Below are 15,814 nucleotides of genomic sequence, written 5' to 3'. Positions count from 1 at the left end.
TATTTTGTGGAATAGTAGACTATTCAATACCAACTGTTGTCTTATGTGAAAGCACCTTTGGAAATGTTGGCATCCCGTTAAACACAAGGCATCCTCCTACTTGGAAGCAGTGTCTTCTCCTGGGATGAAGTATATTGAATTCATGACCTAAAGAGAGAGAAAAATATGTTTCCCATGCAGAGATCATGGGTTCACAATGATATGCTATTCTTTCTTTGTAAGCCCTTCACTTTTCAATGCTTCTTATATGTCTTCACTATAAGGAAGAGAAAAAACACCATGTGCCCACAGGTACATGACTTAGTTCTTACACTATTTTTGTTTGTATTATTGCAGATACATGCTGATGAAAATTCAACTGGTAAGCATTGTAGAAATGTTTGGCAAAAGGAAATTACATATTTGTTTGTTTTTGGTTTTTTGAGGGAGGGTCTCACTCTCGTCTAGGCTGACCTGGAATTCACTCTGTATTCTCAGGATGGCCTTGAACTCATGGTGATCCTGCTACCTCTGTCTCTCGAGTGCTGGGATTAAAGGCACGTGCCACCACACCGGCTTCCCACATTTGGAATACATACTGAATTCTCTATGAAGAGAAACTGTAATTCTCACTTTCTGGAGGGTGAAAGTATTGAGGATGTCTTAGAGAAAAAAAAAAATGCTTTCTAGTTCAAAAATTCTAGCCAAGTGTCTGAAAGTAGTTACACTCACAGTACGTTTACTTGGGGTTGTGTACTTGAAGAATGCTGGGACCGTGTGCTAATATGGCTTTTTATTTTGAATATATGTGTGGTTATGACAGGTTATGTTTTCTCTGAAGTTATATGAGGTTTTAAACACATGTGCCTGCAACCGGTTCCTTAAACAAATCCATGGCTAATATACTTTAAATGATGTCTATGTCAGGTATTCATCCAGTGCTCAGTACATTATGGGCTGAAGTTGATTTGATGTCACCCCTGATACGGTACCTGAGCTTTCATATTTTATGTGGGCAAGTGGAAACATGAATCCAGATGTGTGGACCTATCTGTTTCTCTCTGGTTTGCAGTTAGTTGTACTTATGCCTTGTTATGGAGACACTAGCCCGAGAGCTGAAAGTCTATAGAGCCTGTGTATTCCTGAAGTACTGCAGGCTCTACTTCATAGATCATATCTAACCACAGAGTTCCTTCAGTTGTCACATAAACTACACGTAACATGAAGGTGTTTCCACAGACTTTGGCATAGTTGTACATGTGATGAGCAGAAATGTAACTTGTTGAATCAGTGAATAGGTTTGACGGTGAGCTCAATTTGTTAGGTCAACATGCATTCCCTATGAAAATACTTAGGACACCTCTTAGAAACTGACCACAGACCTAAAATTAGTTCAATAATTTTGTGCACTTGATAATTTAACCTTAAGATAACAAAATGCTCAAGTGTTTGCCTATTAAAAACTTTAAGAGTTGGAATAAACAAAGGCTGAAAGTGGGTTCTCTGCTTGGTTTTCATACTGGTTCAGATTCTGTTATGCTTCTGGGTTAAGGGCACCAGGACACAAACCCTGCCACCCCCCATACGAACATGGCTATGGTGTCTGTCTAGTGTGGTCTCTGCAGACACTAATTCAAGAGACACAGGGCATGGAAAATGAAGAATGGAAGGAAAGTTGTGATTATCTTTTTTAGGATTTTCAACACTTTTGTCACTTTTCTTGTATATTCATGAACCTAGGATCAGCAGGTATTATATTGGAGAGTTTCCACGTATCATTTCCAGAACGCTGTAAACATTTCATTGTAAGTTCTATGGTCATTATATAGAATGGTGAAATACAGTTGTAACATAGGCAAATCTGATGGTTTTGGTCCATGTAAAGAGCACATGACCTTTTTTATTGACTTCCACATGAGAAGAATTTACCAGAGTGTTACTGGATCATTGTATGTAGTTGAGGCCTTGTGTAGATTGACCATCTTGACCCACCAAAATGTGGACTGTGAGCATAAATACAAATACTTCCACCCTCATGGCTTGATTCTCTACCCACACTTCTTCCACCAAGGAACATAGTAGAATCCAATTAGAAAGATATGACCACCTTCTTCTGCCAAAGAGTCAATTATAGTTAGTAATCAACTAGCAAAACTGCAAGGAGGGCAAAGGTGAGCTCACTCAGGATAGCCCAGGGAAGCCATTCTCCTGACCTGCTTCTTCATCTGCCCCCGGCTTTTATTAGTAAGTGGTTTGGTTGCTGTTCTGTGTGTCCTTTTGTGGAAACCATATAAATGATCTACAGATGCTTATTTAGTTAAAAATCAGCATGACCATATGTCAAACACTCTAATCTGTGACAATTTAGTAAATTTTTCTTTGCCTAGAAATAAATAAATCTGAGGTTGCCTTATTAATTCTAGGTTGATGTTCAATGATCCAGTACTGCCTCATCTGGTGTGGGCAAGACTTAGTGATCCACTCTCTCTATTGACCTTTTGTAATAGTAAGACAGATCAATGAAATTTCATAAGTCTTTTGGGAGTGTAAAGAGTGAATATGGGTGTAAATGATCATGTTCGTAGTCAGATCCAATGAGAGAGAGTCCCAGGAATGGTCTGGGATTGCCTTCTCCTCAAGTAGCGAGAGTATCTGAAAGGTATCAGTGAAAATGAGGAAACATGTGCAGGGGCTTTATGCCTTTACCTTCTCAGAGACATCATTGAGAGAGTGCTATCTGCAAGCTAAGGATGCCCTTGTTTGGGCTACTATTTAAAGATAGTTGTTTCCAAAAAACCTTTTCTTCCTGCTCCTGCCATGGCAAAACCCAAAGCCTTTGTATTTCATCTCTGTAATTGTGCACATGATATATTGTATTGAGGTTTGAGCCTTGACCTCTGATACAAGGAATGCAGTTGTTTACAGCTCACACATGGCCCTGACATGAACCAGGAGTGTGGGATATAAACTCAGTGAGTCTCAGATCCCTGTGGATCCTCTTCCTTACCCAAAAAGTGCAACCTTTACAGTCCTTCCTTGTGATTTTTAAAAAAATGTATGTGTGATTCTCTCTGAGGTTCTAAATTCTCAGAAAATATTTATGGCTTACAACATAATTACCCAGAACTAGTTCTTAATACAAAGCCACAATAAATGCATAATTTATATGAGTTTGGAGTAACTCATGCCATCAACTAAATTATGCCTGGAATAGGATAAAAAGAAATACTGTGGGCTTCCAAATTTATATGTCGGCAAGTGAAAACTGGAATTCTGATGTGTGGACCAGTGGTTCTCAGATTCTCAAGTATATCTTGGGATTTTTCATGGACTCACTGGATGAAGAGCTGAAAGACTACAGTGCCAGAGTCCCCCTGAAGTACTCCAAACTCTAGTTCATAGGTCGACCCATCCCTGGCATTTCCTCAGTTGTCACACAGGCTATATAAATAATGAGATGGTGTTTCTATAAGCATTGGCATAGTCATTTATTTGAAAAGCATATATATATACTCTGTTTCAGCTCAGTGTACACGTGCTGTATGGAAGAAGCAATCGATAATACAATGTGAATCACTTATTTAAGTCATAGGGCCATGTCTTGAGAACTAGCCTCAAACATGAAAACTCGTGAAATATTAGTATTCATGATATTTCCACCTGTGCTCTAATATTGGAATTCAGATAAAAACTGAAAGTGTGTTGTCATTTGGTTTTCCATAATGCTGCACATTCTGTTGTTCTCATGGCATGAGATCATGAAGACCTGATCTGAGTCACACCCCATGATGAACTCTGTCAATGGTGACTAGCTAGTGTGCTCTCTGTAGCTAAGAATTCATAGGAAATCCAGGTCATGGAAAAAGATGGATGAGTAGAAAAAGATTGTTAGTGTTTTCACTTCTTTTGTAATTTTTGTTATGTCTGATTGTGGGATCATCAGTTAGAATAGTAGCATTTTTGCCTTGAATTAGGTCCAGGTCTCTGATGCTAGCTTGCTTTCCATGCTGTGGAAAGTAGATAGAATGAATGAATGCAGTAGTAACAGGTTGGTCTGATGGTTTGGGTCCTTGCAAAGAAAATAGCAGCACTTTAGTTCATTTCTAAATATGTAGAAGAAATGACCAGGTTCTGACATCTAATCATACTGCACTTTAAAGCTTGCACATATTGACTCTCTTTGGTCTGTGCATTTATGTAGTATGTATGTATATATGTAGATAGGGGAACATAGATATACATTATATATTGTATATAACTTCAAGTATGTAATCAATATGACCCAACTCTGTAAGGTCTGGGTTTGTGTCTTAGAATCTCTTTCCAAACATGAACATTAGAGAAATAATTCAATACACTTGATAACTTCACCCTGAGCCAAAAGGAAAAGATCTAATTATGCTTATGAAAACCTTATAGGAGTGACAAATAAGCCTCATTGTTCTGTAGTGGGTAGATCCCCATTGTACCCCAGCTCACGGTACTGACACTATCTAAACCTAGAAAATCACAATCAAGACAAATACAGGGTATAATACAGAAAGCCCAGAAGGACAATAAAGTGACATGTGTCAGTCACTGTGGCACAGTACATTATGCCCACACTTGGGAGACAGAAGTGGATTATCGCTGTGATTTTGTGGCCAGAGGATACATAATGAATTCCAGGTTAGCTTATGCTAGACTGTGACCCATCCTGAAACTTGACACACACACACATATATATTACTGCTTTTCATAAAAGCATAATAATGTGAACATCTTTTACTCTTATATCACTTATTGTATGATGAAAGATTAATGGATGTATATCATTCCAGCTTGTGACCAGTGATAAATTCTTTTCCCTAGTATAATCTGTATCTTATCCAGGATAAAATCATATGCACCAAATGATGAATACAGAATTTGTATTCATGAATATCAGAAGGCTCAAATAGATTTAACAGATATGAAGACACTAGTGTCATTCCACCAGGCTTTAGGATGGTCTGAAGAAGTGATAGAACACTGACATTTACCATAACATGCTTCAAAGTGTTGATCCCATTGGAGAAGTGTTGTTTCACATTGTGTTAGGCTCCTATTACTAAGAAAGTAAAATATACCGCTCCCCAATTCTCTTATTGGTTCTCATGCTCTTTTTTTTCTTGTCAGAAGCCAACAATTGTTGTTATTCAGGTACACCCATAAATTCTCATAGTATAACTAAGTCCTTGACCATTCACTATACCAAGCAAAGAACCCTGATCCAGTAATAACTGCACCATCAGTTGAGAGTTACTTTGTTCCCTTCTAGTTGATCCCAAGGAGGAGGAAATTACTCTATCCATGACGGAACATAGAGAGACACATTTTGTTCAGGTAATACATCCCTTTCTTTTGCAGAGCTATAAAGGATACTTTCTTGATTCCTTAATTTTTGGTGGATATTATATGAACACTGAGGTTAATTACATACCCTACTGGTAGTGGAGTTTTTGCCTAGGAAGGGGATGAAATGGAATTTTACCCACTCACCCCTGATTTCCAGAGTAAATGCCAGTGCAGGTGCATTATTCAGGCAACTTCCTTTTCCTGGAGCAAGTGTTTATATTGAGATGAAAATATGAGTTATTTTTACTCAAATGTGGACAGGCCTGTTGTGTATGGTCAAAAAAGTATATGTGAAAAAAAAGTCTATGTGTTTTTTCTAAGTACCCTCTTCTGATACTTCTGAGGGCTTCTATGTTTTCATAAAAGCATAATAACATAGAACTTAGGGTGTTTCCCAACTTCTGTGTGGTGGAAGAGTCTTCTGTCCACTGTTGTCATATTGATAATACCTGTCAGTGATGAGGCCTGGTGTAAGCAATGGGGCCATAGAGACCCCTCGTACTCCCCTGTAGAAAGGAGGAAGCTCACCCAATAACAGGATGTTCTAAGTTTCTGTGTCATGCAGCCATGTTTATTAGGGACTCTCAATGAAGGCCAGACAGACAGAACTGGTCTTTGAAACAGCTTAAGTGTCAAAAGTACTCTCTCTCACAACGTTCCCAGCATCATGTCTTTTGACAGCAAGATAGAAGAGACGAAGACCGTCTTGGACCAACTATTTTTTTCTATCCTCTATCGCATTTTCCCAAGTCACTGGAGAACCAAAGAATCTGGTCAAATAGAACCCAGCTTGATATGGAACTCAGATTATTTTTCCTTTCTCCATTACAGGTTGGCTCATGGAAGACAGGACTGTGTATGTATTCAGAAATCATTTTCAGAAGACATGCTTTAATTAAGAATGATATAAATATTGGTTCTTTTATCTGGTTCACCACTATGATCTGTGCCTTATGCTAGGAAGGAGGATTGAGGATATAGCCCCTGGATTCAGCAGTTTTCCCTTTATTTTCTTTTGATTTTGTGGATGAGTGCATGTCTATATATAGGTCTTTTTTTCTCAAGGACATTAATTTTTTTAATTTTGTTTTTCTGAGGGAGGGTCTTGCTCTTACTCAGGTCGACCTGTAATTCACTATGTCATCTCAGGGTGACCTCAAACTCACAGCGATCCTCCTATCTCTGAGTGCTGGGATTAAAGGCGTGTGCCACCATGCCCGGCTCGAGGACATTAATTTTTATTCCATTTACCCAGCATAATTTTCAATGGCAGTTTCTGTAGAAAAAAGTTTATTCCCAACACTGACTCTACATACATATCTAGTTCCAACCTCATCAAAAACGTATTTGTTAGATTTATATGCCCTCCACAGATGAATAAACCAAGACACAGTGGTAATTGTCCAGGCTCAACAACCTAGGGGTGCAAAAGCCACAAGATAATCCCAAATGTGTAGTCTAATATTTCTTTTAAAGGTCCACCTCTATTCCCCCAGGTCAGTAGGCCCTGTGTAAGAGGTCTGGACTACCAGTGTTGTTTATATAGCTCAATTGGTAGAGAGTTTCTTTTGCATGCAGGAATGCTATTGTTCAATTCCCAAATTAATGTGCTGAAAAAAAGATACTCTAATTATTCTACGCATGCCAGGGATATTGCAGTTAACAAAGATCCCAAACACTATCATGAATGCCGCAATGGTCATGAGAGAGGCTGTGCATGGTGGAATACTTATTTTATACCAGCACACAGGGGTGGAGTCAGAGTTAAGAGGATCACTATGAGTGGAGGCCAGCCTGTGACTTCAAAGTGAATTCCAGGACAACATGAGCCAAAGCAAGAACCTATCTCAAGGGAAAAAAAAAAAAAAAAAAGGAAAGAAAGAAAGAAAGAAAACGACAAAGGATAAAGAAGCTGAGATAGCATTCACCTGCAGACATTTATAGGAAAATGATACCAACTCCCAGAACATTCCTGTCAAATCATGGTTTCTGAAAATGAGAGACACCCCCCATGAAAATGTATGGGTGTGCAACGTAATTGATCCTTATTAGGCATGTGTCATTGTGGCTAGAACTTTGGAAGTACTTTAGCCAATTGTCCAACATGATTAGGAGCCCAAAGAGCAACAGAGCTTAGACATAGTGTCCACTCAGAATGCCAGTCAACAATTGTTAGCCAGGGTCAATCATTCTGTTGGTAGCACACTTATGCAGTAAGCTGGACTCTGCTCCAAAAGTACTTTTCCCAGATGATAATGTGCATGTTGGCAGTGCAATGGAAGCATACAGAGCCAACCCACTGTGTGTATTTGTATCAACAGCATTGAAAAGTGTGACTGGATGTCATTTTTTTCAGAGTGCTTCATCATTAGGGTGTATGTGTGCATGCAGGCTTTGCAATGTAGGACTTTGATAAGAGGAGTAAGAATTAAGTTTAAATGAAGACAGCATGTGCGAATCCCTGGATTCAAATCTTAGTACTTACCAAAAGCAGACCTAGTTGAGTAATCCTCCAATCCTACACCTCAGGAGAAAAAGGCAATAGGATCAGAAATTCAAGGTTATCACCAGCTACATTGTTACAGTATTACATTTGCTACAACTGGTAAACACAAATTGATACTTGCCAGCCTGGCTCAGCACTTTATATAGCTTCACTCCTTGGGATGGATATTTGGGAGATTTGTGTATTCACATGATCGTTTTTCAGTATCACTATAATGGTCCTTTTTATGGCAAGCTCAATAGATTGCCTATTTTTAAATAAGAAAGTCATTGACAGAGAGGGAGAGAGAGAGAGAGAGAGAGAGAGAGAGAGAGACAGACAGACAGACAGACAGGGAGGAAGAGAGGAGGGAATTGGTGTCCCACAGGCTGAGCCACTGCCATTGAACTCCCGATGCATCTGCCCCCTCTGTGCATACATGACCTTGTTCCCTTGTGTCACTAGTTTATGTGGGACTGGGAGAGTTGAATATGAGTCCTTAAGCTTCACAGGCAAGTGCCTTACCTGCTATACCATCCATCCATCTAGCTGTCAGTCCTTTTGAAACCATACACACTCACTATATTTCAATAACTAATCTTTACCAAGTTGCTCAGAAGCCTTGGATACCTCTTATATTCTTTTTCGTTTTTATAATGTCATTCAGTGGAAATCAGAGTTCACCTTTTCCATGCTACTCTGTTTTACTAACCCATATATATTTAAGATTCTGCCTTTCTCATTAATGAGTGCACATGAACGGAAAGGTGTCCAACTATTAACCTCTGCAAGGATATCATGTTTGATTCCAGTTTGGGTGACTACAGTTAACATTGGTATTGCTGTTAGCTTCTTCTTGCTGGCCTGGGGAGAGGGGACACACCTGACAAGAAGGAGATCATGGGAGGAGGGTGTTTGTTTCAAGTTTACTGTTTTGCGGGGAAGTTTCACTGTGGCAGGGAAAGTATCACACAGCAGACACTGGGCATCAAATCCTGTCATATCAGCTGGAAGAGAGCAGAAAGGATGATCTATCTCTGAACACCAATTAAGCTGCAGTAGTAAATCCTCAAGATCCACTCCGTAGTTTCACACTTCATCTACCATTACTTCATGGGCTAAAGACTCCAACAGCTGAGCATGGAATATGAGGAGTCTTCATAAACATAGGAGGCTCTGGGGACATTTTACATTCCAACTCACATTTGGTGTTTGCTTTTCTAGGAATTTGTTTGTTTCTTTGTTTGTGTAGTTTTGTTTTTCAAGGTAGGGTATGACTCTATCCCAGGCTGACCTGAAATTCACTATGTAGTCTCTGGGTGACCTTAAAGTCATTGTGATCCTCTTACCTGTACCTCACAAGTGCTGAAAATAAAGGCGTGCACCTCTTTGCAATGCACAATTTAGTCCTATACACTTGTATATCAGCATTGTTTTGTTGCATTGCACACAGAATTCTAAATTGTTACTTTCTTCAGGTCAACATATGTGTGGAGCTTTTTCTACTCCCCACATTTCTAACTATGTCGTTCCACTGTGTACTACAATTGGTAAGTATTTTGGAGATTTCAATTTCATCTCTTTTCAATTTATAATTAAGTTGCATATTTGTCTGATACTATAAGTTCGTGTGGTAGAATTGTACAGGTCCACTTGTGTGAGAATTTTTTTGCTTTTGTATATCTTTGAGATAACTCTGAAAACTTCCAGACATACACAGTTATGGGGAGAGATGTGTCAGTCAGATCCCCTAATTATAGTTTTCCTGGAAAGCATCTCTGAAGGAGTACATTTCAGTTCTCCCATGCATGGGACATCAAGATTTGAATTTTCTCCATAATGGGACAGCTACTGTCTAATCCAACTCTTGAACTAGAGAATGGAAGACTGAACAGGAGAGGTTAAGATACTATCAAGCATCTTTTTTTTTTTAATTTTTAATTTATTTATTTGAGAGCGACAGACACAGAGAGAAAGACAAATAGAGGGAGAGAGAGAGAATGGGTGCGCCAGGGCTTCCAGCCACTGCAAACGAACTCCAGACGCGTGCGCCCCCTTGTGCATCCGGCTAACGTGGGACCTGGGGAACCGAGCCTCGAACCGGGGTCCTTAGGCTTCACAGGCAAGCGCTTAACTGCTAAGCCATCTCTCCAGCCCTATCAAGCATCTTGATCATGTAATCCTTCCTTCAGTTTATAAGTATTGGTTATTTTCGAGGATCCCCAAATACGTATGATTTTTTTTGTGGATGGGAGAATTGTTCTCCGTATTTATGTTTTCCTGTTCACAGATGTCACCCACTTAACATGTCATATTATCTGTGCACCCAAGATGGCCTCAAACTCTCATGAGTCCACCTTCTGAGTTCTGGGATTAGAATCATATGCCACTCCACTCTGCTCAGCTTGATTATTGCATATAAGTTACAGTGACTTTAGCATCAAGTCCAAGTCTTCTATGAGTGATTACTTTGTGCACTTTCCCCATCTTTCTTCTAGTCAGGAAGTTGGTACTTCAACAGCTCACACTTTCTATCCAGTGCCATACCCACATGTATACATATAGAATAGCCATGAGTGACTGATAAACACTCACCAACAAAACTAACATTTGTTATGTTTCCTTCTAGATGTTATGCCAGGCAAAATGGTAGAAGAATCAGAAAATACTGTAAGAGCACTTTAAAACAATTACATAGAAATGTAAATCCATTGTCAGTCAATGTGCATTATTCTTAGAAATATGATCTGGGTGGGTGCACTTGACTGGTAATCTCCTATCAACTGATTCATTACTCTCTTCTACAGTGAATGTTGTCACATCTATGATAAGTGAACAGTACCGGGTTTAACCCACAAATGATATTCCTTCTTGTTCTAGGAATTGTGTATCTGAGGGTTGGGGAAATGACTAAGTGGTTAAAGGAACTTGCTTTTAAAGTTGGCCAGCCCAGCTTTGATGCCCCAGTACCAACATAAAACCAGATTCACAAAGTGGTGCATACATCTGCAGCTTGTTTGCAGACACAAAACGTGCTAGTACTCCGGGAGCAGCTATACTTACTCACTCAGTCTCTTTGAAATAAATTTTTAAAAGAAATTTACAGAAAAGAATTTTAGTTTGAATGAAGGTAGAAAAGAAGTTGTGAAAGATACTGAATGTGAAATCCACTAGCCTTTTGGAACTGTGTCTTATGCGAAAGCTTTGTAGCTATGTTACCATTGTTTAAATGTACTGTTTCCCTGTCTGTTGTCCTACACTATCAAAATAAGCCAGACCTATATAAAGTGTATGGCATACCTTGAACAAACCATATTTTTTTTTCTATCATTGCAGGATACCACCAGATCAGAACCTGGTATGTATTCTGAATCAAGTCATTTGTTATGGAAGTATCTTACTGTTTCAGTCTTGAGATGCCTGGATCTGAGTTCCTGCTAGTAATGAGGGTTGAGGGTGTGGTGTTGAGGTGAAAAGGTTCTGCCATGATATGTATATTGAATGCCTATGGAACACTGAGGTTGATCCTGTATGAGCCAAAGTTGCCTTTTAATGTGTAGGATGGAATAGATTCTCCATTGTCCTTATTGACTTTCTTCTTGTAATGTAGATCAATGGAATTTCACTAATGCCACATGTATCAAGTGTGAAGGTGGGCTAGGGAAATGGCCTCACAGTTAAGGCATTTGCCTGCAAAGCCTAAGGAGCCAGAGTCAATTCCCTATAAGTCACATGAGCCAGATACACAAGAAGGCACATGTGTCTAATTTTCATTTGCAGTGGCTATAGGCCCTGGCATGCCTCTTTTCTTTTCTCTCTCCCCATTTCTCCTACTCTCTCTCTCTCAAATAAATAAATAAATAAATAATAAAATACTTAAAAACAGTGAAGATTGCTATCAGAGGATCCTTGTCAAATCCAATATGGACAGTCCAGTATCAGTTAGCTTGGGCCCTCTGCTCAGGAGAATGAGGGCATGTGAAATGTACCAGTAAAGACAAGGAAATATGTATGGAGGCTCTTGTGCTATCCTTTTTCAAAGGCATGATTGTAAGCAGTGCTGTGTACTCATTGGATGTGCCTTGCTTCTGACTTAACAATGACCTTTCCTTGAGGACCTATTGCTACCTGTTTCTGCAACTGCCAAAATTACATGCCTTTTGTAGTTCTCTTAAAGAACTGTGTCCATGAAGTGTAGTATTAGGTTTTGATCAGTGACCTACTTATAAGAAATGTAATTCAGCACTGAAGCAGACCAAAAATGAACCCAACATGGCTCAGGGAAATCTTGCGGAAGAGGGGGCGGAAAGAATGTCAGAGTTACATGTTGGGTCATGATTTTCAGAGACATTTATCATACTAATAACTGGGGGCTAACTCCACAATGCACGACCCATTTTCAATAACAAGGAGGGTCTAATGGGAGGGGGTAGATCACAGATGAGCCTAAATAATGGTACCAAACTGCCTGTATTTACTGAAAAGAAAACTAATAAATTAAATTAAAAAAAAAAAAAAGAAATGTAATGGAAAAAGTCTCACATAGCACTGACATGAACCTGGGCATAAGGGCTTAAAGTGTGAGCCAAAAAAGAGAGAGATGTGCTCTCTCTTCCTACAGTGACCTATAGCATTAATTATTGTAATTAATTATTAAATAATTAAATATAATTAAATAATATTATAATTAATTATAACATTATACATTAATGTTCCTCTCTCCATCATTGATCCTGGTCAGAAGGGCATGCTCAAGTACCTAAACTGTATTTTGGAGGGGATCATTTGGACCTGTGTGTTTTCATGGTCTCTGATGCCACTCCCTAAACCATTTTATTTTGAATACCCTTGAACCATTGTTTATGAGAATGTGAGGATAATTCCTTTAAGAATTTTTATTAGATTTCACTTAGCATGCATTATGACCCAGATGGCTTAATGGTTTTAAAATATCATCTATCTGGTTTTCAAAGGGATGACCATAAATGATAGGACATTAGTCCTCTTTCAAGATTATGTCCTGGTTTTACATTAGCAGACCATGAAGGGCCCAGGGAATCATTTCTTTGTGGCATCTTTGCTGTTGCAGCCACTAAATCTGGTCTTCAAATCACAGTAATATACACAGTATGTTCTGAGTAAAACATGAGGCTCTCACCTATGGTTAACAGTTATTCTATTGTCTTCCTAGTTGGCGATGGTACTGTTTATGATCAGTCACACACCAATAATGATGATGAAGACAGTGAGGCCAATGACAAGGTAAGGCAACCTTTCCATACCTAAAATATAAATGTTACTTTCTTCATTTCCTATTTTAGTTGAACTTGACTGTAACTACATGATACTAAGCATTATAGATATTTACAAGTATTATATTCTGTTTTCTAAAATGGTTGAAGAATAGCCCATTCCAAATTGTGCAAAAGGTCATTTTTCAAATGACAGCCTCCGGAAACATGAACACTGGGTCTCTACTGGGTTGAATGCATTGTCATTGCTTGTGTTCAATGATTTATAATGCATTATCTACAGAGCCTTACAGATACATTCCTAGGAAAACATCATGGCTTTTCAATGATGTACCTAAGCATTGTTCGTAAATCTTTGACTTTGGTAATGTTTCTAGTATGTCACCAACATTAGGAAGAGAAACAATATCATTATCAACAACTCCCATAACATAGTTATTATAATGCCTTTGCTTCTCTAATTGCAGATGGCTGCTGTTGAAAGTGAAAACTGTAAGTAACCTAGAATTCCTTGAAGAAGAAAAACTAAATCATAAGATATGTGCTGTATCTTTATTATGTATTCTTTAGAGAGAAACTGGAATTCTGTGTTGCTGGAGTTGAAAGGGTAGAGGGTAGTTTGAAAAAGATGGTGATTGTTTAGGTAAGAACTTAGAGTCAAGTTTTCTTCATTTCTTGCATGCAGTTGCACTCATTTTTCAATTATGTGGCTCTGCATGCATGAATACTGTATGGATCTTGCCCTAATTTGAATAAATGTGGTGTATTATGTTGCTCAAAAGATATTTCATACTCACAAAGTGCCCTCAGCCTTTCTAAAAAATATTCATTGCAAACACATCCTTTAATTGAGTTACACAAATTAAGTCATTCAGACTTCCAAACATTTAGTCCTACAGATGACTTGTTTCCAAACAAAACCGCAGAGCAAAATGCACCGAGTTTGCTGTCAAATTGTGCATGGACAGTTGAAATCATGTTGCAGGACAATATGCCAGTGCAGTTCCCTTGACTCCATCATTGAGGCATGAGTCCCAGGGCAGACTGATTCCAATTTCTCTACAGTCCCAAAGAACTCAAATTTACACACGAGACCCATCCATAGAGACTTGCCTCAGTTTTTACATACAGTGAAGAAGCATTTGGAACATATTTCCACAGACGTTGGCATAGTCACTATGTGAAAAGCTCACATATGCCCTGATGTTTTATGTCATTTTGCAAGTCTTTGTAGATGGAATCAGTTGAAAGGACACTATGATCCAACACCATGAGGCCTGTGGTTGTGTCTTATAATCTCCTCTCAAACATGAAAATTAGAGAAATATTTCAATACACTTGAAAATTTCACCCTGATCTAAGTAGGGTAGGGGAAGCCGTAATTGTGCTTATTAAAGATGTTACACAACTGACAAATTTAAAGGCATTGATCAGAGAATTACTGAGTTCAGGGCCAGCCTGAGAATACATAATGAATTCCAGGTTATCCTGTGCTAGAATGTGTCCCACCCACACAAAGGACATTTACTGGATCTTATTAAAGCATAATGTTGCCAATATCTCTCACCCTTTAGTCATTTATTATTAGCCCGGTGTGGTGGCACACGCCTTTAATCCCAGCACTCAGGAGGCAGAGGTAGGAGGATCGCAGAGAGTATGAGGCCACCCTGAGACTACATAGTGCATTCCAGGTCAGCCTGAGCTAGAATGAGACCCTACCTCGACAAACCAAAAAAAAAAAAAAAAATCATTTATTATTGTAAGACAAAGGATTTATAAATATATATCATTACAGTTTGTGACAAGTGTTAAATTCTTTTCCCTAGTATAATGTGTATCTTATCCATGACAAAACCTTATGCAGTGGAAGATGAATACAGAACATTTATCATGAATATCAGCAGCTTAAAATATGACTAACAGATGTGAAGACACTAGTGTCATTCCACTGGGTTTCAAGATGGTCAGAAGAAGTGATAGAACACTGACAGTTAATGCTAACATGTTTAAAAGCGTTAATCCCATTGGAGAATGGCTGCTTCACATTATATGTCGGGCTATTACCTAGAAAGTAAAAAATACTGTTCTCAATTCTAAGGCTCCTCATGGTTGGTATTTTTCTGTCAGAGGACAACAATGGTTATTCATCAGGAACATCCATGAGTTCTTGTATTATAACTAAGCCCTTGACATTTTACCATACCAAGTAAGAAGCCATCATTCAGTAATAAGTGCACCATCAGTTGAGAGTTATTTTGTATCCTTCTAGCTGATCCAAAGGAGGATGAAATTACTCCATCCACAACTGACCATACACCAACCCATTATGTCCAGGTAATACAGCTTTTTCTTTTGCAAAGCTACAAAGTATACATTCATAATTCCTATAATTTTGGTGGGTATCATATATGAACAGTGAGGTTTGTAATATACACTATAGTTATTAGAGTGTTTGCCTAGGAATGGGGTGATAGAAATTTACCAACTCACCCTTGAATTGAAGAGTCTTTGCAAATGCTAGTGAAGCTTGCACACTGCATATTCTGTTATCTTCCTTTGTCTGGAGCATTTCTATTTAGATTAAAATTTGACTTATTTTTACTCAAATGTGGACAGGCTTATTATGTAGGTTCAAAAACAGCATATATGTTTTGTCTACGTACCGTTTTCTGAAACTTCTATGGTTTGAATAGAGTTAAGGGTATTCCCTGAGGTCAGTGCA

At 38.6% G+C, this 15,814-nt stretch overlaps 1 protein-coding gene across 1 annotated transcript in view; it reads left to right on the top strand.

Annotated features, from left to right (window-relative positions):
• Nucleotides 1–15,814, top strand: part of LOC123459448 — a 53,112-nt gene that overhangs the window by 26,829 nt on the left and 10,469 nt on the right. The window contains exons 14-22 of the mRNA XM_045146071.1: nt 337–361; nt 5,279–5,343; nt 6,187–6,211; nt 9,319–9,390; nt 10,470–10,510; nt 11,177–11,198; nt 13,032–13,102; nt 13,560–13,584; nt 15,362–15,426. Coding sequence (XP_045002006.1) covers nt 337–361; nt 5,279–5,343; nt 6,187–6,211; nt 9,319–9,390; nt 10,470–10,510; nt 11,177–11,198; nt 13,032–13,102; nt 13,560–13,584; nt 15,362–15,426 — 411 coding nt within the window. The remainder of the gene's footprint in view (nt 1–336; nt 362–5,278; nt 5,344–6,186; nt 6,212–9,318; nt 9,391–10,469; nt 10,511–11,176; nt 11,199–13,031; nt 13,103–13,559; nt 13,585–15,361; nt 15,427–15,814) is intronic.

The sequence above is a fragment of the Jaculus jaculus genome, chromosome 3, assembly GCF_020740685.1.
Source record: "Jaculus jaculus isolate mJacJac1 chromosome 3, mJacJac1.mat.Y.cur, whole genome shotgun sequence".
NCBI classification, from domain to species: Eukaryota; Metazoa; Chordata; class Mammalia; order Rodentia; family Dipodidae; genus Jaculus; species Jaculus jaculus.
The sequence above is the reverse complement of the archived record's forward strand: the minus strand, read 5'-3'. Positions and strand labels throughout refer to the sequence as shown.